The sequence below is a fragment of the Rhinatrema bivittatum genome, chromosome 4, assembly GCF_901001135.1.
Source record: "Rhinatrema bivittatum chromosome 4, aRhiBiv1.1, whole genome shotgun sequence".
Taxonomy (NCBI): domain Eukaryota; kingdom Metazoa; phylum Chordata; class Amphibia; order Gymnophiona; family Rhinatrematidae; genus Rhinatrema; species Rhinatrema bivittatum.
The window spans coordinates 82,838,255-82,865,867 of record NC_042618.1 but is presented as its reverse complement, the minus strand read 5'-3'; the positions used below and the strand labels follow the sequence as shown (position 1 = coordinate 82,865,867).

At 44.8% G+C, this 27,613-nt stretch overlaps 1 protein-coding gene across 3 annotated transcripts in view; it reads left to right on the top strand.

Annotated features, from left to right (window-relative positions):
* Nucleotides 1-27,613, top strand: part of LOC115089935 (feline leukemia virus subgroup C receptor-related protein 2-like) — a 154,762-nt gene that overhangs the window by 43,490 nt on the left and 83,659 nt on the right. For all 3 annotated transcript variants that reach the window (XM_029598399.1, XM_029598397.1, XM_029598398.1), the window contains exon 2: nucleotides 18,220-18,361. In XM_029598399.1, coding sequence (XP_029454259.1) covers nucleotides 18,220-18,361 — 142 coding nt within the window. The remainder of the gene's footprint in view (nucleotides 1-18,219; nucleotides 18,362-27,613) is intronic.

Here is a 27,613-nt window from a genome sequence, read left to right as displayed (position 1 = left end):
AACAAGAGATATCACAAGTCTGAGGTTTTCCCTCCTTTTTTTCTCACATTTATAAGAATCCAAGAAATATTCTTCATATCAAGGTTTTAAAATTTATGTGAAAGATTTATTGTGTTACAAGCTGGGATTCGATGCCCAAAAGTGCAAAGTCATCCATCTGGGGTGAGGTAAATGGTTTGGGAGCCAAGGAAACATTTTGCTTTGTCTAATTTTGGATTGATGCCTTTTGTTTCTCTTTTCTCTCCCCTCCATCCTTTTTCCTGGTTGGTGGGTCCTTGCAGGGCTCTGCCTGGGCCATGGTGGCGACGCTAACAATTTGTGTGCGGAGAGTGTGGTATGGGGAAAGAGCAATTAGCAAAAAGAGGTCATTTAGCAGCCAGTTTATAGTTAATCCAAGTGTAGAGTGCTAGCGTTAGAATTTCGTAGGGTCCCAAGGATGGGATATTTTTCAAGTTCTCCAAGTCTTATTAGGTATGCTTTGGATCTTCTGCTACAGAATTCACTTAGGAAGGTTATTGTGGCTATCTGCCCCAGATCTTAACCAAATTGTGTTCCACTTGTGGGTGGTGACATGGGATACTGCGATGAGATGCAGAGGAAGAAGGCTGGCACTTTGGATAGGATTGATTGGGCAGAGGAAGATGTTGGCATTGTGTGTATTTTGGGGAAATGAACTTTGGGGCTGCTTCTGTTTGGAGAATTTTGTCAGACGAGTGTTAACTATGAACTTTTGCTCCATGTGTGCTTGAGAAATCTCAGCTTTGGGTACGAGGTGTGAAGGATTTCAAAAGGGCGTGGGATAAACACTGTGGATCCATAAAGTCTTGAGGATGTGACTGAAATGAAGAGAAGAGGCATGGGGGTGGCTCGCGGGAATGACGGCTACTACCCTTATTCAATAAACATACACATTCCTCTTCCAGCAAGCACAGACCCAATCACTTGCTTTCTTTTTCTGGCCCAGGCTGCTGCTGCTCCTCATATGCCTGATTCTGTGCAGGGGGGGAATTCTGCATTACACAGAGTTTCCCCAAGAGTAAAATGCCTCTCTAATTTGCATTACTGTTTCCAGGACTTGAGCATCTTGTTTCATATCCTGTCGGGGTCATGTGCTTTTCTGAGCTTCAGGGGCTGGCAGCATTTCTTGTTTTCCTGAATTGTTATAATGTATCTAATGGTGTTTTGTAATCTTTGACTCACTTTTCCAGCAGGTTTGATGTCTCCTTCAGTGCCTGGAGGAATTCCTTCATTTTCTCTATTACTAAGAGACCAGGGTTCGAGTGTCACTGTCACTCCTTGTGGCCTTGGGCAGGTCACTTTACCCTCCATTGCCTCAGGTACAAACTTAGATTGTAAGCCCTCTGGGGATAGGAAATACCTACAGTACCTGAATGTAATCATAGAAACATATCCACTTTGAAATGCTGAAAAAAGTGCGAAGAGCGGAATATAAATCAAAATAAATAAATAAATGGGTATGTAATGAACTCTGTCAACAAGCAGGGCTGAATTAGCCATGACATATGAGTGAGGTCATCTGATGCCAACAAATGGACCCATCTCGTTAGATCAATAAAACTTTTACCACTGAGCATGAGCGGGAATTCCTGCATGCGCACTGCCTTGTGAGCCCCCCAGCCTTTTTTTGTCTGAGCTTCTACACAGACTTGTACCCTTTCTCTCTGTCTTTAATCTTTTTCAGTTCCTGAAATGTTTCTTCAATTAACTTGTCCTTAGAGTTGTCTTGTTGCCGAAGCAGCCCCTCAACAGTACTTTTCAGTATTATCTGAAAAAAAAATTAATAACCTTAATTTTGCAGGATATCCAGCATCAAGAAAGCCAATGCTGGTTGCTTCACAGACTTTGTCTGGGGCCACAAGATGTCCAACTCTGACAGCCATGATATTTGCTACAGCCACCTTGGCCCTAAGCACAATTCAGCTATAACTGTGGCCATATGTTGCTAAGAACCTAAAGGAGCTTTGCAGGTTGAGGAAAAGTCAGAGCCATTCCTCCTCCTGGAGCAGGGCTTCTGTGGGTGCCCTCCATGGCAAATCAAGCAGGAGCTCCTTGGAGACAGCTCCCTCAACTGTGGTACTGGATTTTGTATCCGCTGTTGTTCAGGGGTTGAACAAGATGAAGAGTTATGCGTAGGAGACCATGAGCTTCTTGGCACTCCCAGGGGCTAATTCTTTGTCTTTATGGAGCTCATTGTCATAGAAGAAAAAGAAGCACCACTTTTCAGAGCCACTGGTGTAGTTTTTGCTGCTGAAGCAGAAGTCTGCGCCAAAATAGGTATCGCCACATCACCAGACCTCGGTGCTGTAGATATATTTGATGCATGAGCAAGTGTTGGGAGCACCAGGAAAGGACTCCTTACAGTTCTATACTCCATTTTGGTGCCATTATTTCCATCTCACCTTCTTAGTCCAGACCCCAGCTCTTATAGACCTTTCCTTCATCATGTGGGCTTCACCTGGAACTTCAGCTCCAGTATGCTCCGTTGTGCCTCTGGTCTCTATGCAACCACCAGTTCAGTTAACTCAGGAGGGGGGCACTTCATGGAGTCCTTGTGCTTCTCAAAAGGATGACCCTATACTGGTTTCAGAAGAGGGTGTCTCTTCTGACTGTTGTGTTACCACTTGCGGGAGGCCCCGCAAGCAACTTCAGTCTTCCAGTTGCCACCGGCGAAACCCGACGTCTCTTTTGTTCCTGTGGGCCCTGAGGCACTGCCATTGCCTATTGCCACTTGTGCCTTGCTGCCGCTTCCTGTGGCAGGAGAGTTGCTGTCAGTCATCCAGGCGGCTGTTCGCCTCCTCTGGTTTTAGCAGGGCCTTGGGCCACCACCTCTCTCTAGGCATGCCTGCGTGCACTCCTGCTGCAGTTAAAGGGCCTGCAGTGGGAAAGCCTGTGGAGCACTCAGTCTACGTCAGCCTTCAGCTGCCCTATAAACGGCTCCTCAATCTGTTTCTCGTTGCCTTTGCAAGGGTTTCCTGTGGTCTCCAGGTCCTTCAAGATTTCCTGTAGTCTGCGTCCTGGTCTTCACCTTGTTCCACTGCCTGGTATTTTCAGCCTGGTCCAGCGTTCCGGTGTCCAGCTTGTGTCAGCATCTTGTCAGCATTCTATGTCTTCAGTCCACCTCAGTGCTTCAGTGTATTTAGCCTTCAGACTAGTGTCCTGTCCGATTGCATTTCTGACAGTCCTTTGGGTGCAGTTCCTAATACCTACCTCTGGACCAAAGAGCACAGTAGTCCACAGACTAGGTGGCTGACTTGGTCAGGATTTTCTTTACCTTGTTGGCAGTCAGCAACAAGGAGGGTACTCTTCAATCTCTCCTGTTCAGAATGTCAGATTTAATTCTGCAAGGGGGATTCCTTGGGAGCTTTCATAAGAGGTTCCAGTGGCAGGTTCTAGTCTGTATCAGCTGCCCCTCTCTGTGGAGGAATCCAGACAATCTGCGAATGGAGTTTGGGATGCCACCATCTGAAGAAGGCCCCAGGAATATTCCCCTCTGAGATGACTGAGGACCATGCCTCGATCGCTATTGTCTTTATCAGGGTCTTGGGCTAGTGGGCCCCTCCATCTCTGGATTCAGAGGAAGAGTCTACAGGGATCATCTCAGACCCCTTACCTGATCTGTTGGAGTATTCATCTCCACCAGAAGACATTTTATACTCTAAATTGCTGGATAAATTGGGTAAGATGATTATCATCAACATCTGTATGGACAAGGATCCTGTACAGAGGTCTTCAGGAAACTGTGGATTTTGGAAATACATGTTGAGCTTTCAGTGATACCAATTCATTCCATCCTGTAGGATCTTTAAATGACAATATGGGACAATCTGGTCTCCTGACCCCAGTAGCCAGAAAACTGGACCATTAGTACAGGTATAATAATTTCTGGAATTAGATGTGATTCAACTATTGCTCCAGTCCGTGGTTGTGGAGTTAGCATTGATGTGGGCTAAAAAGACCAGAATTTTTTCCAGCACTGCCTCCCCCTCCCCGCCCCAGGACCCTAGGTTGTTGGACAACCTCAGGAAGAAAGTCTTCCAGACTTCGATGCTCAGCTCCTGCATTGATGCCCATGCTACAATACTTGCCTGGCTGCATGCCAGGCAAGTATTGTACCATGTCTGTGGGGGAGTCTCTTGACAGGGAGCAGGAAGGCAATCAGCAGGCCCTTCTACATGCAGAAGAGTATGATCGTCATCTTTTCCAGTCAGTGTACAAATCGTTGGACATGGTGGTTGAATCTTCTTCTGCAGCAATTGGAGAACACCAGATATCCTGTCTGAGGGCCAGCAGTCTATGTGAAGATGTCCATGAAAGATTAGCTGAGCCCATTTAAAAAAGTTATATTCCACCTTTTGTGATACTTCAAAGTGGATTACATTCAGATACAGAGGGCTTAGAATGTGTTTATACCTGAAGCAATGGAGGGTAAAGTGACTTTCCCAAGGTCACAAGGAGCGACAGCAGGATTTAAATACTGTTTTGGTTTTTTTTGTTTGCAGCTCATTGCTCTAACCACTAGGCTACTCCTCCCCCATGTCCACTTTCAGGGCCCTGAGTGCTAAGGGTGAGTTTCCTTCTTTTGTCCCTAGGAGAAGGGGGGTCTCACTTTTCTCTTTCTCTGTGTCCTCATTATGTGCTGAAGGTGCCAAAAAAACACACTGGAGCTACTGGCTTAGTGTCCAAAATTAAAGTCTTTACTGTTTAAAACACTGGTGAAATATGACACAAGAAAGTTAATCTTCAACAGCACAGAATTTCTTTTGTACTACAGTCTCTTTCCCTCTAACTGTGCACGGGCCTGTTATACCAAGGTCAGGGAAACATCCACCCCTGCAGGGCATGGAAAAGTGAAGCTCCCAGGTGGGCAGGAAAACTCCCTCCCGAGGGGCGAAGACTCTGTCTGGGAGACCTGAATGGTTTAAACTTGTTCTTACTCACAAGTTAGCAGTTCTCTTTCTCTTCCTTGATCTTTGTCCCTTGCAGATCTCAGATGGGTGAGATCCTCCTGGAGTCAGCAGCTTCAGCTGTTACCTAACAGAGGCAGCAAAATCTTCTAGTCCCAGTTTATCAGATCTACCCTATCCCTGGGTGCCCCAAATACAGGGTTCCCTGTACCCTGCGTCCAGGAGAGTCCCAGGTGTCTCACAAGGCTCCTACCACAAAAAAGCTTACAAGTCCTAAATTGTGTTTACAGAAGTGGAGTCCTCAGCCAAACCCAAAAGGTCCAAGGCAGGATGGAGGCCAGGCCTCAGGAAAAAATCTCCAAACTTCCTCCAAAACTGCAAACTATACTGCCCCCCCCCAACCTCTGAGCTCTCTGTAAAAAGCTGTGTATAAACCTCACAGAAGGAGATGGCCACTCCAGCATCCTCAAAGGGAGAAGCTGCACTGAATGGATCCTCCCCTAATTACCTCTCACTAACTGCACTAGGACACTTCCAGGGCTTACAGATAACAGAAGCGTAGTCTCTGTTACACAAGGAAGCAAGGGATCCTCCTGCTCTGCAGTGTGTGTTGCTCCTCCTGCTCGTGTGTGTGTGCTTCCTGTGTCCCCTGCTCCTGGACTGATTTCTCATGCTTGTCCTTGGCCTCTTATCTGACTCTGCTTGAACGCCCTGGGTTTGGCCTGGTAGCCATCACTTGTTCTCTGCTTGCCCTGACTATTGGCCTGTACCTGGACTTCCTTCACTCATTGGGACCCAAACCTGCTGGCCCCTGAACCCATGGGCTCCACCTGCAGGGAAAGGGGTTGGTAAAAATGAAACCCAAACCCAGTCCCCAGCTGACAGAGTAGGGCTAGTGGGTTCACCTGCTAGACTACGTCACTGACCATAACATAATCCTTGATTACGCTTTCCACCCGCTTTAATTTCTCCTGGAGTTTTGGATCTTTGATTGAAATCTTCAGATGTGAACTCTTTATAGAGATCCTGAAGTGCTCAGTCTAGGTTTTACCATGCCAGAGCACTAAATTGTATTTGGTTTGGGGTTTAAAACTCTTCTACAGGTTTTAAAAGGAATTATTTTCTCTGGTCGTCTCGATTTCCAGGCAGGTTTTTTATGTCTGAGGATTGCTTTGTAATTGCACAGCATGTGCAGTTATTGCTGTGTACGTTTTTCCTAAGAGCCTTTCTGTGCTTCAGATTTGTCATCAAACCAGACTGCTTTCAATGTAGTTTGTTTGATCATTGTCAATTTCTATTCCTGATTTAGTAGTTAGCGATTCTCTTGCTATTTTGTGGATCTATAAGCAATATATGGATCTCTGTAGCTGGGAGGAGACTGCCTAATTCCCTTCCCCTTCCCTCTCTGAGGGATGCTGTCAGTGCCTCAGAAATTTACCACTTATTATCTGAAAAGTCTAAGAAAGGACACTTGTTTGTCTCAGAATCAGACTGCTTTGTTTTCAGACATTTTATGCTTAGTAGTTGAGATAAACACATGCCTCTAACGTCCTTAACACATCCCAGGTTTATACTGAGTAAAGCTTTGCATCATTAGTAAACTTAGCATATGAGAGATCTTGACTTGCTTTGGGTATTTTAATTAATAAACTTCACTAACCAGCCCTCATGACTGTAGAAGATTAGCATAGGTTCTCACCCTTATAGAGTTCTAGTTTGCAGATCCGTGGGAGAAGCTATGGCTCAAGGAGGACATCCCTGGAGTGCCAGTACATGGTGAAGTCTCTCTTGTCCCGGCTACAGTGAAACAGGCAGGACCTTCTCTTATAGGGCAGGTAGCAATGGCTCAGGTGTTATCTTCAGGACTGAGTGAGTCTCTCTCCACCAGCTGCCACCCTTCCTCTCTCTTCCCTATTGCTTTTAAGAGTCAAGGCATGAATATGCAACAGTTCAAGCATAGTCATCAGAGCAAGAAAAGGAGTCTCTTGTTCATTAGACTGCTGGCCCCCCTTTCCCATCGGGAGGGAAGGTCTCTGATCCTGCTGCATGGCAACTCTGGACAAGGGTCAGCCCCTTTCTGTCAGATAAAATGTTCTTTGCTTAGTTGTTCCTGGCAGATTTGGGCTGTGGAGGATTTCACCTGTCTGATAAAGTTTCCTTCTTTGACTGAGCATTTCTTCTTTCCAGGCAGACTTTGGGATTTGGCGGCGTTTGTTTATGGAAAAAGACAGACAGACAGACCTTAAAGGGACACAACTTGCCTCTTTCTCACCCCCTCCCTTGCCTCTCTATCACAATTCACATCCTATCCCCCAGATCTAGGAACTTCTGATTCTTCCTACCTCTGCTTTCTCCCCTTCTTCAATCCCAGAATTTCCCTTTCTCTCTCCTTTTCTCCTTTCCCAGATTCCTGATCTCCTCTCACCTCTCTCCTTCTCGGTTCCCCATTCCAGTCCCTCCTCTCTTCCTCTCAATCATGCCCTCTCTGGATTAATACGTGAGATCCCTTCCCCTCACCCAGGGAAAGGAAAATGAGTCATATAGGCAGAAGCATGGTTTGGAATGTAATATGAAAGATGGAAATGTTTGTCCGTGAACTTCAGAATTGTCACACTTTTGCCACCGAATCTATCCCTGAGCTGCTGCAGGGAAACTATGGGGCAGTGCTTTAGACCAACTTCCTGTTGTCCTGTTCCTCTTACTGGGGGAAGCGGTGAGGGGGTCACGTTGCCTAAATCTGTCACTGAACAGGAGCATAATAAATATAATCTTAGAACATGATTTAAAAAATCTGGAATCTTACTACGTGGTTGGTGTCTTAAGGGGTCTGGCTGTTTTTAATTTAATTTTATTTGAGTGAAAGAGTAGCCTAGTGGTTAGAGCACTGGCTGAGATCCAGGGCGACCAGCGTTCAAAATCCCACTGTCAGTCCTTCTGACCCTCCATTGCTTCAGGTACAAGCTTCAATTACAAACCCTTTGGGGCATCTGAACTGTAATTCACCTTCAACTAAGACTTGGAAAAAGTTAGTAATTACATCTAAAATACAATTTAAGAAGTGTAAATCTGGTTTGTAGGGGGGACTTTGTGGATATTGTGGAGTGAGGCCCTGGTTACTGGTATTTGCTTTGCTGTATTGATTTATTGGGCCATTTGGCAGTGGACTGATAGGTACGATTGGAGTCTCACTAGCATTAAGATGTAATCAATGATATTGCGGCTTGGTACTGAGTTGGAAGTAATCTCAGGGAGTTGTCCTGGCTCTTCCACAGAGGATATTACAGGCCTAGACTAATGCAGAGTTAATTGTCTATTCCTGATATTATAGCTGTTCTTTTGCTTTTCTAGGGTGCTCAGATTAAAGTACTGTTTATTGCTCCCAGATATGTGCTTGTTCCCTGGTTAGAAATGAGAACATTAGCATAGGAATTGGAGCCCCATAGTATGAGCTTAGTTTGTGCCTTTCCTAATAGTTAAGGATAGATGGCTTGTCCTCTTCTTAGAGGCTATGAAAATCGGGGATCCCGCAGGGCTGTGCTTTAACAACTGACACCTAAGACTGTAGATATATACTGTATGTGCTGGTGATGCACATGTTTTTAAATCATGCACCCTTGATGGAAGCCCACCCTTTGTAATTATTTAATCACTGTTTTGAAACCGTGAAACGGCAGATGAACACAAATAGATTGAACTGGAACTGACATAAAACTGTACTAATTTGCCTGGGAAGATTTTTGCCTGAGAATAAACTTCATTTGACTATGGATAACACTTAGGTGCCCATTTTAACCAAGGCTCAAGATCTAAGGATTCTTTTGGACTCCAGATTAACTTTAAAGTTTCAAATTAAAATGGTTGCCGAGTCAGTTGTTTTTAAATTCAAAATGATAAAACATCTCCCAGGCAGATTTCAGAATGATCGGTCAAGCCTTGATGCTGAGCTCATTGGATTACTGTAATTCTTTGTACCTAGGGTTTCCACGGGTTCTTTTGTGAATTTTTTGTACTTACTCCAAAATGTTGTTTACGGACTCAATCTGCAGGAGTAGGAGGATTACACCAAGGTTAAACAATTACAATCTGCCCATTTATCAGAGAACACAATTTAAAATACTTTCACTCATTTTACAAAATATTCATGGCAAGGGATTCCAAGGTCTTGCTGATCTGTTGTTAGCATATGTTTCCGCATGCCTGTTGTGTTCTTCGGCACAGAATTTACTTGCTACACCATCCTTACAGGAGACTCAGGCTAGAACATTTGTATTCATTGGACCCTCTTTGTGGAATTTGAGACAGATTATTTCAGGAAGAAGATGAAAGTGACACACATTTATTCAGACTTAGGAGTGATTTATATTCAGATGCTTTTGGTTATTTTAAATTTGTATTTTACTAGTACTCCATGAACAGAGAAATATTGTGAAGTGGATCAAGTTCACAACTGAGATGTGTGCCCACTGAGTCTGATGTACTATGTGGTGGTAGAGAGTGGATTTTACATTTCAGAGCTGACCAGGACAGCGGCATAAGGTTCTGTCCTGGGGAAGTGTGTGCCAGCAGCTGGCTGGCACTCACAACTTATTTCTGCTCAAAGGAGCAGGTAAGTTTAAAAAAAAAAAAAGTTAGGTGGAGTTTAGTGGTCAGGGTGGAGAAGGGAAAAGGGGAGAAGTGTAGTTAGGGGGTTAGGGAACTGGGCAAAGGCCCGATTGTGTCACCAAGCGTAATAAAAAAATAAATACCCCCCCCCACACACATGAGTTGTGACCCACCCGCTCATGCATGCACCGATATTAAAATCAGGCGCACATGTGCGCGTGGGTATTGTATTTTATAACATATGCATGGTGACGTGTGCATGTTATAAAGTCGGCACGTCCGATGGAGGAAGTGACGTCACCGACCTGAATGGCAGCATAGGTGCGGAGCTCCCGCTTTCCCACAGCGTTCTTGGCGAAATTGGATAATTAAAATCTGCTCGACTCCTTTATTTTCCGGCCAGCAAACATCTAAAATTCCTCCAGAAGATGTCCAAGAAGAGAAATGTGGACCTCAGCCAGTTCTCTTATGGCATGATAGTGATGGAGGTCGGCGGCGAAAACGGAGACAAAATGGCTGACCATCACAAGGAGGAATGGATTGTAGTAACCAGGGATAAACGCCCTGAAGATTTAAAATTGAGTGCTTACGAATCCATTTCCAAAGCGGACTTTGTTAAATGGTTTGAGGACTTAAATGCTAATATCAGAGGGCTTAAAGCTGGGCTGACCCACCTTGTTACTGAGCTGCACCACGATGTTGGCGAGAGAGCCCCAGGATGGACGAAATGGAAAATTTGCTGGAGGAGCAAATGGTTGCCAGCAACAAGCAGGCAAAGAAAATCTCAGATATTGAGCTGATATAAACAAACTTACTAGACAAGATAGAGGATTTGGAGAACAGATCCCGCTGGTGTAATCTGAGATTCTGGGGGATCCCAGAACAAGGGGAATACTGCAATGCAATACAGGTGGTATAGCAAATAAGCAAGATCTTACTATCAAAGGTTAATGAGGACATTAATCTGGAGGATATTCAGATTGAAAGAGCACATAGGGCATTGGGCCCGAAGCGCAATAATCTCTCTGAAGGAAAGAATTTTACAAGTAGCACGAAAGGAGAGTGCAATTCAATGGCAGAGCAATAAAATAGCAATATATGTAGACCTGGCCCCTTCGACGCTGCAAAAAGGAAAAGCTTCCATATGATTACCAAGGCCCAATGGCTTTCAGTATCCATGTTTTTTTTTTATCGAGTTAAGACATATACTGAAGCTAAGCAAATCCTCAAAGTTTGGTTACACTCGCCTCTTTCATCAGAAGCTCAAGTTTCCATGCAAGAGCAGCTGAAAGAAACACCAAGAGGGCAAAGGCAGGGAGAAGACGACTGCGCAGACGCTCTGGTAGTTCTATATCATCCAAGGCATCAGATACCTGAATCTGGGACATCAGCTCTCGGGTAGCGATGGTAGATTAATATGTGCACAAAGATGTAAGAGGGGGTAATGTTATGCTTTACAGGATGGAAGTTACAGCTTTATATGTCTGGAAATGGCTGTGACTCTGGCCAAGGGAGCATGTTATTTAAGCTCTCTTGAATTTGGTTGTTCATTATGGACCGCAACAGTAAGGATAAAGCAATCATATAGACTTTGAGACATTTACTTGAAGGTATTATTATAGCTTAACAAATTTAAGAGTTTCTAATTTCACAGTTCATATTATTTACTTTGTATGATGGATAGAGGCGGTGGGGTGGCGGGAACAGGAGGGTGGCATCGCTTCTACCACTCACTTTAACCAGCAAGGCTAAGCCGGAAATGGTGGAAGGGGGTTGAGGGGGTTATGGGGGAATTTTTGATATCTACACTGGCAGGTTGTTTGTCTTATATTTCAAATGCAGGGAAGGGGAAGAGCATGTTCAGGCAATGGAGTACTTTGGTTTTTGGGATCAGAGGACTTTCTGCAAGGAGAGTCTGAGATCTATCATGGGGGTCAGACATAATAATCTTTAAGCCATGGCATCTATGGGTTCCCTCAGGTTAGTTACTATCAATGCTAAAGGATTGAATTTCCCAAGAAAAAGGAGCCTAATTTTTAAAGACGTGACGCCCCAAAGCCTCCCCTGGCGGGGGGGGGGAGGAGGGCGGCGCGTGACGCCTCAAAGCCTCCCCTGGCGGGGGGGGGGAGGAGGGCGGCGCGTGACGCCTCAAAGCCTCCCCTGGCGGGGGGGGGGGGGGAGGAGGGCGGCGCGTGACGCCTCAAAGCCTCCCCTGGCGGGGGGGGGAGGAGGGCGGCGCGTGACGCCTCAAAGCCTCCCCTGGTGGGGGGAAGGAGCACTTTCCATGGTTCATGGAAGGCCCAATGATGATTTCCTGTTTCTAAATGGCTAGAGAAGGATTACTATGTAAGAATGAATTATTCTGAGCTGTTTGCTTGGGGCAGCTCTTTGATTTCCTGATCACTGATTATGATTGTATATACTCTCTCAGTAATTCATTTTGGTGGTCTCCTGGACCCATTCATATTGTAGAATATTCAGTTTGAGTTCCTTTGTACCAGTTCTCGTATCACTTGTTTTATGTACTGCCTTTGTGCGAAGTTGCAGTTTTATGTAAACCGGGGTGATTCGTATGTCATACAGGAACCTCGGTATATAAAAGTTAAAAATAAATAAATAAATAAAGAGGCGGTGCATCTCAAAGCAGATATATTGTTTGTGCAAGAGACACACCTGAGGAAACGTGATGGGGGACAATTACGGGGAAATCAGAAATATACACAGATTTTTCAGCACTTAACTCACAATCTAACAAATATAATGTTGTGGGAATATTGGTATTGCACCAAATTTGTGCAGATTTTCAATTAAACCAAGATGTTGAAGGGTGATACTTGATAGTATAAATGGGTTCTCCCTAGGGGAAGTATATATTAGTTAATATATACGGACCCAACAGTAATCATACCATATTTTATCAAGACCTTAAGACACGATTAGATACATTGGCCGGGGACTATTACATTGTAGGCGAAGACTTTAATTTAGTCTTGAATCCCCATCTAGACACCTCTCAGAGAAAGAGCTCAGTATCCAAGGTTCAACGTAAGGGGTTAAAAAATTTAATACAACACATGGGAATTGTGGATATATGGTGATTTCTACATAAAGGATTACACATACTACTCACCCCCAAGTAATTCATACTTCAGAATATCCTTATTGATAAATTGCTTGTTCCCTGGACCTTCGATGTGTCAATAGGAATTATATCTTGGTCTGATCATGCCCCTATATTATGCGATATTAAGTTACCATCAAATGACACAGGCAAGCATTTTTGTGCTGTAATGATTCTTTATTTCAAGATAAAATGTTCTTGACCAGATTAAATTAGAAATAAGCAACTATATCCAGATGAATGATACAAGGGAGGTATCTGCTGTATCTGGCTGGGATGACCTCAAAGTTGAAATTAGGGGTCATATAATTGCACGAGCTTCCTACAAGAAAAAAATGAAAAATCGACAAAGACATGACTTGGAAAGGAAAATTAGCAAATTAGAACTCCAGCATAAAAATACTAATAATCTAGATGTTTTACGACAATTATATTTAGCAAGTTGAGAGTTCCAGAACTTAAATATTTTGGAAATTTCATATCATCTAAATGTAGTAAAGCAGTGATTTTTTGAGAGTGGGAACAAGGCTGGGAAGCTGTTAGCACAATCTTTAAAAAAGCAGAGATCTTCCACTCAAATACTTAAACTTAAGGGAGACTCAGGGGACTTTATGTATCGCCCCAATCAGATTAGGGAAAAATTTGTACAATTTATACTGCACTGTACAAGACTGATTCATCAATATCGGTAACAGAAGTAGATGAGTATTTAACCACGATGTTGCTTCCCAAATTAGATGAGGGACAGAGAGAAGCTCTTAATAAGGTTAGCACGTCTATTGAAGTTTTGCAAGCTATTAAAGAGCTGAAATCGGGCAAGACCCCTGGCCTCGACGGCTTCACAGTGCAACTTTACAAATTATTTGCTAGTCAGGTAGCACCACTTCTAACTAAAGCATTTAATGCATTGCTGGGGGACACATCATTGGCACTGCATACAAATGTTGCAGGTATCACTGTATTACCAAAACCAGGCAAAGACCCCTCCCAATGTGAATCATATCGTCCCATCTCCCTTCTAAATATAGATCTCAAGATATTGGCTAAACGTTTGGGGGTTCTCTTACCCAAACTGGTTCATATAGATCAATCTGGATTTATTCCAGGCTGCATGGAATCGGATAACGTGCAAAGAGTTCTAAATTTAATATGGTATGCTGGTCACAGAATACTCCCTCCATTCTTATGTCAGTCGATGCCGAAAAGGCATTCGACCGGGTCCATTGGGCTTTTTTATTTCAGATCCTGGAATAATATCAGTTAGGACCCAAGTTTATTCGTTGAATTCAGCAACTTTACACTAACCCCAAAGCAACTATTAAAGTTAACGGAGGATATTCCCAAACATTTGTTGTGGGGAGAGGCACAAGACAAGGGTGTGTCCCCTCTCTCCCTTATTGTTCGCTCTGGCTTTAGAACCATTTGCTACTAGAATACGAGATGCCCAAGAGGTTAGCGGGATAAAAGTGGGACAGTCTGACTATAAAATATCCATGTTTGCGTATGACATTTTATTTACTACAAGTCAGTGATGGCGAACTCCAGTCCTCAAGTGCTACAAACAGGCCAGGTTTTCAGGATATCCACAATGAATGCTTGAAATAGATTTGCATAGAATGCCATTCATTGTGGATATCCTGAAAACCTGGCCTGTTTCTGGCACTCGAGGACTGGAGTTCGCCATCACTGCTATAAGTGAACCTTGGCAATCCCTCCCTTCCTTAATTGAGGAATTACGTTTATATGGCATGATTTTTTGCTTTAAAATTAACATTGACAAGTTGGAGATTCTGCCAATATGGCTTTCCAGAGCTATTCAAAACAACTACAAGCAGAATTTCCTTTTAAGTGGGCAGGCAAAGCTATTCGTTACTTGGGAGTGAATCTAAGTGGCACTGGGACAGATTTATTTGCTTTAAATTATAAACCCTTAGTAAATAAGATTTTTTTGGACCTAGACATATGGCATAATTACAGTTTAACTTGGCTGGAAAGGATAGCAACCATAAAGATGAATATTCTTCCTAGGTTACTATACCTTTTTCAAACCCTCCCCATAGATCTATCTAATGCAGGGGTGGGCAAGTCCGGTCCTCGAGGGCTGCAAACCAGTTGGGTTTCAGGATACCCCTAATGAATATGCATGAAATAGATTTGCATACAACTGAGGCAGTGTGTATGCAGGTCTCTCTCATGCATATTCATTAAGGATATCCTGAAAACCCGACTGGTTTGCAGCCCTCGAGGACTGGAATTGCCCACCCCTGATCTAATGTCTATTTGAGATTGCTTCAGAAGTGCATTTTTTAATTCATATGGAAACTGAGGCCTCCATGGATCTCATGGCGAGTCTTGTATCAACCTAATAATCAGGGGCGCCTGGGAGTTCCAGATATTAAAAAGTATTACTTGGTTCAACTGAAAGCCATAGTTGAGTGCCATGTGGTGAAGGATGCAAAACAATGGGTGACTATCGAGCAGAGCTGGCAAATAATGTCCCTCTCGCAGGCCAGTTATGGTTGCCCCGCCATCACAGAATTCTGGAATACACCACTTCACCATACTCTCTTCATACTATCAAACTCTGGGGCGGGTATAAAACGGCACTTATAGGTGCGTGGACTTTTTCAGCGGGTACACCCATCAGCAATAATCAGGGCTTTGCACCAGGTTCATTCCCAGGCAGCTGTTCACAGTGGCACAAACTGGGACTACAGGTATTAGGACAGATGTGGGAACAAGGTCAAATAGTACACTTTAGTAAGCTTCAAGATAGATTTAATATACCTTTGACAGATAGCTTTGCATATATACAATTACTTCATTATGTGAACTCTCCTCACATAAGACAGCAATTACAATTAGAAAGGTCTCTGTTCGAGGGTTTGTGTTTCTCTGCAGATAAGCAGCAAAAACTGATATCTAAAATATATACATACTTATTGGGCAAAGAGGTGACTCTGTCTCATTTTAAAGCCTGGGAGGCAGAGATAGGGGAAGCTTTGGCGGAGGAAGATTGGGATCTATGTTATGCTTACATTAAATGTACAGTAGTTCTATTTCAGCACATATGGAAAATGGTTACAAATTACTATATCATTGGTACCTCACCCCCTACAGATTACATAAAATATATCCCATTGTTTCTAGTCAATGGTGGAGGAAATGTGGTCAAGAAGGTACATTGCTTCATATTTGGTGGAATTGCCTGGGTATTTCTATTCTTTGGGACTCCGTTTTTCAGTTATTCTCTGAGATGATTGGGCGGTATGTGGCCAAAGATCTCAAAGGGTGCATATTGACTTATCCCCTCTTAGACCTCAATAAATTTCAACAGATGTTGGCAACTCAGATAATTCAGGCAACTCGTCTGATAATTGCAACCAACTGGAAACAGGAGTTGTGCCCAGAAACTTCAGCGATTCTAAAGAAACTGTCCAGTGTTCATTATTTGAATAAATTAACGGCGATCCACCAGGATACTATGGACAAATTTATCAAAATTTGGCAACCTTATGAGGACTGGATAATGAAAATTGCTGAATTATACATGGACTTGAGAAATGTTATAGAAATTATATCTGATATTTACTCTTCCTCTCTCTGCTATCTTAGGCATCTATTCACTTATTAACATCTTATAACTAGTGATTGATGATCAAAGGGATGGGGTGGTAAGGGGAAAATGAAAATGTAAGGTCATTACTCTGTGTGTGTGCACATGTATTAAAAATCTACCCCATAATGGATGATGGCAAATAAAGACCAATTGGCCTCTCCAGTCTGCTCAGTTGAGCGCTGACTTTTTCTCACTTTGGGTTGATGCACGTACAAACCAACACCAGCTTCCCTCCCTGCACCCCATGTCTTTTAACTGATCTCTCAACCCTTTCTCCACCATTGATGTCCATATCTGTCCCCAGCTTGTACTGGTCTCTTCTACCTCTGTTGCTATGATTCTTTTTAATTCTTACAAAAAGGTAAGACCTGGGTCAAACCCAGAGGTCCTCAAGCCCAGTGTCCTCTCTCTAACATTGGCTGGTCTGGGGCACTTGGAAGTACTGGCAGATTCTAATGGGGAATCCGTTCCCTGTTGCTGACCCAGCACTTCTTCAGTTTTTAATGTTCTGTATCACTAAAGTGGGTTTCTTACAAGAAGACCAGTTCTGCATGCTTTTTTTTTTTCAGCACAGTAAGTATCTTTGTTCTCTTAACTGGTGAATTAATATCACATACATTCCATAACATTACCTTAACAGTTGCCTACATGTGTTTTTGTGCCCATATAACAAAAAAATGAACAGACCTAAATGTCTTTGAGAAGTGTGACCCCCCACCCCTGGCCTGGGCTCTCTCTTAACACATGGTCCTCATACTTTCACCTTCCCAGGATCCGCAAACCGGAAGAACAATGAGGATCATCTCTGGTTGTCAAGGTTTTTCCCACCAAACCACCTTCCCCACCTGCAACCCATAATCTACCCTGTACATACCCCACAATAGAGATCCATCCCCATCCCAGCAACAATTGTTAGCCACTACAGCAACGCCAGACCCATTAAACTGCTGAAACATTGACATAAAATATCCACATGGGAAATGGTTCAGCTTAGCAAATCAACTTTTGTTGCCAGAGGATGTGGTAAAGGTAATCTGCGTACCTGGATTTAAAAAAAAGTTTGGTCAGCTTGCTGAAGAAGTCCATAAACTGTTATTAACCAGGTAATCTTGGGGAAAACCACTGCTTAATCCCTGGGAATTAGCAGCATGGGATCTATTTAATGTTTGAGATCTTGCCAAGTATTTGTGACGTGGCTTGGCCACTGTTGGAAACAGGCTGCCGGACTTGACTCAGTATGGAAAGTCTCGTGTTCGGATCAATGTAGAAGCTATACCCAACAGATTGGGCATGGCAGTAGCCAAATGTATGTTGTCCAACTGGCAAGCAGGCAAACTCAAAGGTGGACCTACCTCGGCCCTCTTAGTGATTTGAAAAACCATATGTGACCCTTCTCTTGAAAAGTTTGAGGACCCCTGTTCTAGACCATTCCTCAGATTTTCCTAGATCCCTTCTCATGTTTTCCACACCTTCATGGGTGTCAACCCTGTTACAGATTTTGGTATCGGCAAAGAGACAAACCTTTCCTGACTCTCCTTCTGCAATATCACTTACAAAACTATTGAAAAGAATCCGTGCAAGAACAGATGCCTGCGGCACACCATAGTAATGCCCCTTTCCTTGGCGAGAGCTTCTTTTCCCACTAGCCTTTGTCATCCACCCAGTCAGTCACCGTTCCAGGTGCTCAATTTATTAGTCGCTCAAGTGGAACTGAAATCCAAGTACGCTACATGATCAGATTCATCTGACCAATGGTGCTATTGTAAGTGTATTGTAATAGTGATTATGGGGTGATTCTGTATCTTGTCTGTTGTGTTTCTCTGTATTATGGCGAGGTGTGTGCTATAGTGTCTATATTTTGGTAGCATGTATGGTGTTTCTCTGCCTCTCCTATTAACCAAAATACATGTTGCAATATGCCCTCAGCTTCTTGTCTGCCTTCTTCTCCCCAGCTTGGTATTGCATTGGGCTTTCTCCTGCCGCCAGTTTTGGTCCCAATGGTGGATGACCTGCAGGTGCTCACTTACCACATCCGTATAATGTTCTTTGGCATCGCTGTAGTGGCAACGACTCTTTTCATACTCGTCATTCTTGGTAAGGAAGATTGCTTCAGTCCCATGCAAAGTGTGATGTAGTAAAGTATTACTACAGGTGACCTACCCAAATTACTGCCTGCAAAAAAAGCCCTCTAGCACCCTGTATACAGAGCTAATGATATGTAAAAATGCTGTGCTGTAACAAAAAGATGCACTAATTTGAACAAATGACAGCAGCAACCTAACCAGGATACCCCATCCCTCATGGCAAGTACTGGGATATTTAGCAGGATGGCTATGCTGGTGAATATCCCAGTACAAATCGCTGGTTAACTTAACCAGACAAGTTTGAATGTCTGTACTTATCCAGATAAGCTAACTGGATAATTAGTGCCTCCCCATTATGCCCACATCCCGTCTGTTAGATATCTGGCTAACTACTTCTATGTTTTTCACTTTCCCATTTCCCTCTCCTCCTCTCTCATGTAGCTTTCCACAGTTTCCTAGCAGCAGCGTTAATGATCAGGATTTTATAACTGTCATGAGGGGTAGGTGTATCCTGGTTAGTTTGCTGCTGTCACTCATTCAGATTTTCTGCACCTTTTTTCCCTGGCAATACAGACTTTGTGCTTACCAGATAAGAACCATTACGCCCATCAAATCTGCCTAGTTTTATTTGTATTACAGTGCTGTAGTCCCCAGGTGATCTCTGGCTTTCCCTTCACATCTTCGCAACTAATGATCCTCTGTTTATCTCAGACTTTCTGAAATCTATTACTGTTTTTTATCTCCACCACCTCCTCAGGGAGGCCATTCCATGCATCCACCACTTTTTCTGTCGATAAGCAGGCTGAATAAGCCATTACATGTGGATGACGTCATGCGGTAGCACCAAATGGACTTTTGTCGCCCAACTACTAGAGCTCCACTGAGTATGTGCGGCAGTTGCCTTGTGAGCTTCCTCAGTCATTTTTTCTCCGAGTAGAAGCATGGACTTATACTCTTATCTTTTCTTATAATTTTACTTCAAATATCTCTTCTTGGCATATTTTACCTCAGAAATCTTTTTTCCTTGTTGCCTCAGCAGCCCAACAGCACTTTTCATATATATATATACAAGCCGTTAAGCCCGTTAAAACGGGCTACATTAACATTTTTTTTGGATCATTTCCTCCCCCCTCCCTCCCTCCTCCCCTCCTCCCTCCCTCCTCCCTCCCTCAGTCACTCCTATCTCCCCCTCCCCTCAGTCACTCCTCCCTCCCCCCTCCCCTCAGTCAGTCACTCCTCCCTCCCCCCTCCCCTCAGTCAGTCACTCCTCTCTCCCCCCTCCCCTCAGTCACTCCCCCCTCCTCCCTCCCTCCCTCCTCCCCTGAGTCACTCCTCTCTCCCCCTCCCCTGAGTCACTCCTCCCTCCTCCCCTCAGTCACTCCTCTCTCCTCCCTCCCTCAGTCACTCCTATCTCCCCCTCAGTCAGTCACTCCTCTCTCCCCCCCTCCCCTCAGTCCCTCCCCCCTCCTCCCTCCCTCCCTCCTCCCCTGAGTCACTCCTCTCTCCCCCTCCCCTGAGTCACTCCTCCCTCCTCCCCTCAGTCACTCCTCTCTCCCCCCTCCCCTCAGTCACTCCTCTCTCCCTCCTCCCCTCAGTCGATCTCCGCCGAAGACCCAGAGCGGCGGCCCGAAGACGCGGAGCGGCGGCGGCGGCATGCGCGCGAGGGAGGGACAGACTTCCGTCCGTCCGTCTGTCCCTCCCTCGCGCGCATGCCGCCGCCGCTCCGGGTCTTCGGGCCGCTGCTCCTGCCGCTCCGGGCCGCCGCTGCTGCCGCTCCTGCCCAGGTCTTCGGGCCGGTGCCGCCGCCGCTCTTCGGGCCACCGCTGCCGCTCCCGCCGCTCCGGGTCTTCGGGCCGCCGCTCCGGGTTTTCGGGCCGCCGCTCCGGGTCTTCGGGCCGCCGCCGCCGCTCCGGGTCTTCGGGCCGGTGCCGCCGCCGCCGCTCCCGCCGCTCTGGGTCTTCGGGCCGCCGCTCCTGCCACTCCGGGTCTTCGGGCCGCTGCTGCCGCCGCTCCTACAGCACCATTTTTATTTTTAAGAGGCACACTGTGACCGTGCTCGCATGCGCGGTAGAGCTGCTCTCTACTGCGCATTTGCGGCACGTCGGTCAACCTTCGTTTATTAGGTTGATAGAGTTGTCCCTGTCTCTTCATCCTGTAATTGATTCACTGTATTTAAAGTTCACAGTTTTATTGGGAATATTGCTTATTACTTTACGCTATGCTTTACACACATTGTTATTTGTAAACCGGGTTGATGTGATGCCTGTCATGAAACTCGGTATAATAAAAATAATAAATAAATAAATAAATAAATCCTGTTGCACCAGAAGAAAAACCAGCAATGGTGAGCAGTTTTAGAAGTTTCTTCTGTGGCAAGGTAATGTCTCTTACTAACAACCATGAATTATGTTACTGTTGTCTTGAGCTGGAGCACGACCAGAAAAACTGCTAGCTTGTGGCTGGATATTCCTGCACGTGCAGTGCTCCAGGGCTCAGTTTTAGATTTATGCATAACACTCTGGCAAACTGCCTTTTCCATGTGAAACCAAATCGTTTCTTTTGCCAGGATTTTAACAAACCATTTGGCAAAGGTATTGGTAAAGTTTGGAAGAAGTAGAGCAGTCTTAGTAAGACATTCATCTTTACCAGTGATATCCTTCCCAGCCAGCAAAGAGACAACCGCTCCCACTTTTCCAAATCCTGCCAGATGTTCTTAAGCAAAGGGGGATAATTCAGTGCAAACAAATCTTTGTTGCTTACCAAGCTAAACCTCAAGGTACTTAATCTTACCCAAAGCCCATTTAAACGGATGTTGGAGTCTTAAGAAAAACTCTGTTTCTGGGTCACAGGAAACATTTAGTATTTCGGACTTCTCCCAGTTAATCGAGAAATCAGATACTTTACTAAAAGCACCTAGTTCCTTTTCTATAACAGTCAGAGATGTATGAGGATCACTAATGGTGAACATAATATCGTCAGCAAAAAGAGAAAGCTTAAATATCTGTGGACCCACCTGAAAACCAGAAATGAGCCAGTTATTTTGAATTTTAATAGCCGTGGGTTCAAGGAATATGGTAAATGATAAAGGGGATAGGGGACAGCCTTGGCGAGTACCTCTTTCTACCAAAAAGAAATCAGTATACCCTCCATTTACCTTAATACAAGCCCTTGGCCGATCATAAAGTTTATGAATCCAGGATTGAAAAAACTCACTAAAACCCATTTTCTCAAGTATGCGAAATAGAAAAGTTCAGTGCACCATATTGAATGCTTTTTCTGCATCGATAGTGAGAAAAAGAGAAGCTACGTTGTCTCTCTGAGCCCACCACATTATATCCACAAGCTTATGCACATTGTCTCCCGCCATTCTCCCAGGTATAAAACCCGCCTGATCCTGGTATTTAAGCTGTTCAGTAAAGTTGTTCAGACGGTCAGTTAGTATTTTGGCCAGTATTTTGAGATCAAGGTTTATCAAGGAAATAGGTCGATATGACCCACAAGCCAAAGGGTCACGGCCAGGTTTGGCTATGATGGTAATACCTGCCACATTAGAGTCCGAAAGCAATGATCCCCCACTTCTTAGGAAGTTAAATACTTTTTGCAAATACACCACAATAAAAGGTGCAAATTGTTTATAAAACCTAGCTGACAGTTCATCAGGACCTGGGGCTTTACCCACTTTAAGAGTCTTAATGGCTAAAAGAATCTCTGGGCTAGAAAATTCTTTATCCATCTCAGCTCTCATATCCTCAATTAATTCTGGTAGGGGAATGTCCTAAAAATAGGCCTCAGTCATAGCTGGAGTAATGGATATGCCAGCAATGTATAAGTCTCCATAAAATCTAAGAAACCTATTTCTGATATCAGTAGTATTGGTCAGAATTGCACTGGTTTCATCCTTAAATTTTAGTATTTGATTTTAAAGGGTAATCTTCTTTAATGTATTAGCTAGTAGCTTTCCAGCTTTTTCCCCTCCTTCAAAATATTCCTGTTTAACAAGTTCCAAGATGTGTGCAGTATTAGATAATTCTAGCTGCTTCAACTCTTCCCTGGCATTAGAGAGCAGAGATCATGTTTGCTTGGAGCCACCTGTGAGGTGTTGCTGAGACAACAATTGAATTTTATGTCGTAAAGTCATGCAATCGTTTTCTTTCTGCTTTTTAAGGAAGGAGGCCCTGGAAATCAAAAGACCACGGACATAAGCCTTCAAACAGTTCCAAACACAATGGGAGAGGAATAATCTGTATCATTTCTGACCAAGAAATCTTGAAATATTATTAGCTAAAATAGCATTATAATCATTATCCATTAGCAAAGATTAATTTAATTGCTAGAATTTTTTCCCCCCGGCCATAATTAGCAAAAAGGAATATCAACCCATATGGGATCATGATCTGACCACACTATGGTCTCTATACCCACTGTGATGACATTATGGGGAATAGGTTTGTTCATCCAGAAGTAATCGATTCTCGAGTAGGAATCGTAGAGATTAGAATAATAAGTGTAGGAGCGAGAAGTGGGAAAATACAGTCTCCAAATGTCAATCAGATGCCAATCTTCCATAAGAGCTTTTAATTTTTCTCTGTGAAAGTTTGCTAGTGAAGATGATCCCAGTGAGATATCTAGGGTAGGGGATTTAGCTAGATTAAAGTCCCACCAAGTATTAGGTGGCCAGAGCAAGAAGTAAGCAAAATCTGATGAAGTTTCTAAAAGAATATCCCATGGTCTTTATTAGGTGCAAATATATTAACCAGGGTATATTGAGTACTATTCACCAAAAACTGCAGAATTAAGTACCTACTCCTTGGGTCTTTAACACACAATTTGCAATAAAAAAACAAAATCTCTGGAAAACATGATGATGACACCCATATATTTAGCACCTTTACCACTGGGAGTAAAGAAACAATAAGAAAATTTAGGAGAACGAAGGAGTCACTCGTACCTATTCTTTAGATGAGTTTCTTGGACAAGTATTATGTCCACCTGAATATTTTCCATTTCCCTGAAAAGCAAATGTCTCTTATAAGGAGAATTCAGCCCCTTAGCATTAATAGAAACTATTCGAAAGGCAGACATTTACCTAAGTAGGGACGAGAGAACAAAGCCAATAGAATCTTGAAAACGCCGTGTCAAAACCCTGAGAAAAAAGTAATATCAATGTAACCCCCAAGTAAAAAAAAAAAAAGCCATGCTCAGATTTTGCAGAGAAAGGAAACAGCATACATAGAAAAGCACAAACCTTGAATACCGATAGTTGTACCAGAAAGTGATAAAGAGAAAATAGGGCGGAAAAAAAGCCCCCTCCAAAAAAAAAACCACCAAAAAACCCCAGTCCCCCAGGAAACTAAACAGATCTGCTAAGACCTCCTCACAGATCATCTCCACTTTCTTCAGCGGAGGAAGTTCGGTCATCAGTGGGATGGAGCTCTCCCACTTCTTAGAAAGAAGAGAACTAGAAGTAACAACATAACATGATGTTATCTTATGTAGAGCTTAGAGCTAATCACACAGCAAGGACAGTGATGCAAGCTGCAAATGAAAAACTTTCAGGTAGATTTTAAAATCTGATACCCGCGTGCATGGGTGCCCAGTCGCATGCACAAGGGGGGGGGGGGGGGGTGTGGCGACGCAATCAGACTTACCCCAGTTCCCTCCCAGTCCATTCCAATTAAGGAGTGGACTGGGAGGGAACTTCCCTATTCCCCTACCTATCCTTCCTCCCTTTTCCCCTCTCCTCCCTGACCCCTAAACCTTACCTATCTACCCTCGATTTTTTTATTTTTGAACTTACTTGCTCCCAGGAGCAGCAGTCAGTTCGGCACACCGGCCTGCTGCCTGGCGCTTCCCCAGGACAGGGTCTAATGGCTGCTGTCCTGGCCTGCCCTTGCCCCTTTTTAAAGGCCCGGCACTTCTGCACATACCAGGAGATATGCGAGTGGCCAGGCCGTTTCTAAAATGCACTCAGCGTGTGCACAGCCCGGCCATGCTCGTATCTCTCAGTATTTGTGTGTACCACACTTTAAAAATTTGCCTATTGGTGTGCAAACAGGAAAAAAAAAGTCCCATCAAATAAAGAAAAATCAAGTTAAGTCCCTTGCAGCTGAGGCACCTCTGGAATGGCTCCTAAGTCTGCTATTACGCTTGCCTGCGTGCTGCTAGGTGGGAAACATAGCCCTTGAGTTAGCAGCCTTAGTAGATTTTGGCACTTGTGGAGAACCAACAAATCCATGATTCTTAAGAATGGGGATGGGATCGGCCATTGTGTGAATTTTATAGGTCACACCGTCAATAGAGAAGGAGAGGCCAAAAGGATGTAGCCATCTATACTTAATGTTTTCTCTTCGTAAGAAATACTTCACTTTTCGCAGTTCTTGTGATAAGTCAGCGTAGACTGCTATTTTTTGGCTTTCCCATAGCCAAGTGAGTCGTTTTTTAGCCACTGTGCTCACCTTATCTTTTATGGAAAAATCATGAAAACAAACAATAATGTCCCTGTGATGGTTATTATTAGAGACTCCCAGCACTCAATGAGCTCTGTCCAATCTGATGTCAGGAAATTCACCCTCACTTGTTCTCAGTGGATTTGGCAAGGAGATGTGTACAAAATCATGCGATCAGGGCCGCATAGTCGGTGTTTGCAGGTGTTTCCTGGAAGCCCCGAAAATGAAGATTCCCCCTCCTTGCACAGTTCTCCAAGTCAGCCAATTTTTCTTTAATAGAGAAAATTTCATCTTGGAGATCAGAGCAGGCTTCCTGGAGATTTTTTTTATGTTTCTGCTTGAGAAATTCTAGGCAGGTATCTAGTTCGTCCATCCAATGTCCCAAAATAGCTGTTTCTTCCTTAATTTCCTCCATCATCCCCAACAGTTCTTTTTTATAATCTTTCAAATCTTTTCTTAAGCTGCAAAACCATTTCCTGAATTCAGCACGAGAAGGGAGGTCTGCCAAGGAAATAGTCAGTGCATCATCATGGCTCAGATCTTTCCCAGGGCCTTCTGGGCCGCCGCCATCACAGCCCTCCCCATCTTCAGCAGTGCTACCTTTCTGATAAGAGAACTTTTGAATATCAACCTATTTTCACTTGACAGCCATCGCACTGTTGTCGCAAATTAGCAATCACTCAGGGGAAGAAGAAAAAATAGCACTAGAGGCTCTGATTACTCATGATCTGCTAGGTGGGGAGAGAAGCTCCGTATTTAAACTTCCATCGATTATGTCACTTCCTCCTGATCTCGTACAACTTTCAACCAGTCCCCTCATACATCTGGGGATAGACCCTGTGTTATTGACCCAGGAAGACAGGATGCATTATCATCCCATCCTTTCAGCCCTTAACCTAATGGCTTGGATATTGAGCGAACAGTGATCACGGATCTACACTTATGTACTGAGATCGTGTTATATAATATTCTCAGCTAGAAAACCCTCAACCAGAAGAAATTGTGCCTTCAAATAGAATAGGTGCTCCAAGTGGTGCCAACAGAACACTTTGAACGTCTTTGCTTGGAATCCCAAATATCTGCTGAAATACTTGCTACACCTTTCTGATTCAGGTCTTGCTTCCTTCTTGGTACGAGTGCACCTCAGCACTATAGTAGCTTACCATATACAAGTGGGTAGCAAATTGATCTCTATGCATCTGCTGATATCTCGTCTCATGAAAGGTCTATGGCATCTCAAGCCACTTGTACAAAAACCATCTGTTCCATAGGACCTGGATGTAGTCCTTTTCCAACTAATGAAGCCTCCCTTTGAGCCACTGGAGTTAGCTTCTCTTAGTACCTGTTATGAACCCTGCCGCGAAGCTAATCCCCGCGAGCAGGTACTTTTACCTTTTGCTGCCTCTCCCTTCGCAGCACGATGCCGCTGTGGGGCCTCCCACGCAGCCGGAGCCGTGGACCTTGCCTTCTCCTTGCAGCCTGGAGGCCGCCCAAATGGTCTCCTCTTCATTGCAGCCGGAGCCGCGGACTTTCTGGCATCTTCGCAACATGGAGCTGCCACCGACGTCCCCGGGATCTTTGTGGCCAGAGGCCGCAAGCCCTGGCCTGGATTGGCGGCTGGAGCCGCCCCCAGGGCCTCCTGCAATGGCTGGAGCCACTGCTGTCATCGGGGCCTGCGTCTTGGCCCAGCCCTGCTCACTACACAGATGTCGGTGCAGGACCGCTGTCCATGGTCCTGCACAGTTCCTGTTTCCTGGCCTCTAGGCGCGGGCCACGCCTCTCTGCAGAATTTAAAAGGCCCACGGCCGGATATGCCCTGGGCCCCACCTATGGACTATTTCCTGCTACAGCCCTATAAAAGGGCTGGTTTTACCATTGTTCCTTGCCTTGCATCGGAGTTACTTCACTCTGGAGGCCTCTGCCTGCCAGAGCTCCGTCAGGTCTTCTTCATGGAGCTCCTCATCGTTTCGTCTTCTTCTCATGTCTTGATTGCCTGAGGTCCCCATCCAGGTGTCCTGGTGTCTCGTCTTTGATCTTCCGCTTCCTGATGTCACAAGTTCCTTGGTGTCTGCTCCTGTGTCTTCAGCGCTCCTGAGCCTTTTGTTCCTGTCAAGCCTTGGTCCCTCAGATGACGTCTTTCCCAAGTTTGGAGTGGCCTGTAGGTGGAATTCGTTCCTGTACTCCTGAGCAGTCTTGTCCTGCCAGCCTTTGTGGAGCTCCGGATGACTTATGGCTCCGTTGTCGAAGTTCTGCCTCGGCTGGATTCTTCCCTGCGCTTGTCCCGCTCTCTGTGTGGTCCGTGACCAGCCTCCTCGGGCTGTGTAGGGCGCGCAGTGGGACAGGGTGGTCCGCGACCAGCCCATTGGGGTCCGCCCATGAAGGTGGGCTGAGTAGGGCGCCCTGAGAGACAGTGCCAATGTCCTCCTGCCCAGCTTCTCATCTCGTCTGGACTTTGTCAAGTTCCTCGTCTCTGATGCCGTTGCATCAGCCTTGGTGTCATGTCTTCAATAGCCTTGGTGTCATGTCTTCGCGTCAACCCTCATCCCTGATGCCGTTGCATCAGTCCTGGTGTCCTGTCTTCAACTCACATCAACCTTGGTGTCATGTCTACGTGTCAAGGCCTCCGTCTGCCCTCATCCTCAGGCCGGCCTGCTGCTCCATGCCGATCCAAGCGGCAGGTCCGAAAGGGCTCGGAACGGTCGGAGGACCGTTCCCCTACCAACATCATCTTGTTGGCGCTGGGAGCTTGCAGGCCCTGCAGAGGGTAAGACCGTAGTTCCGCCATGCTGGAACACGCCGTCAACCCTCGGTTCGGT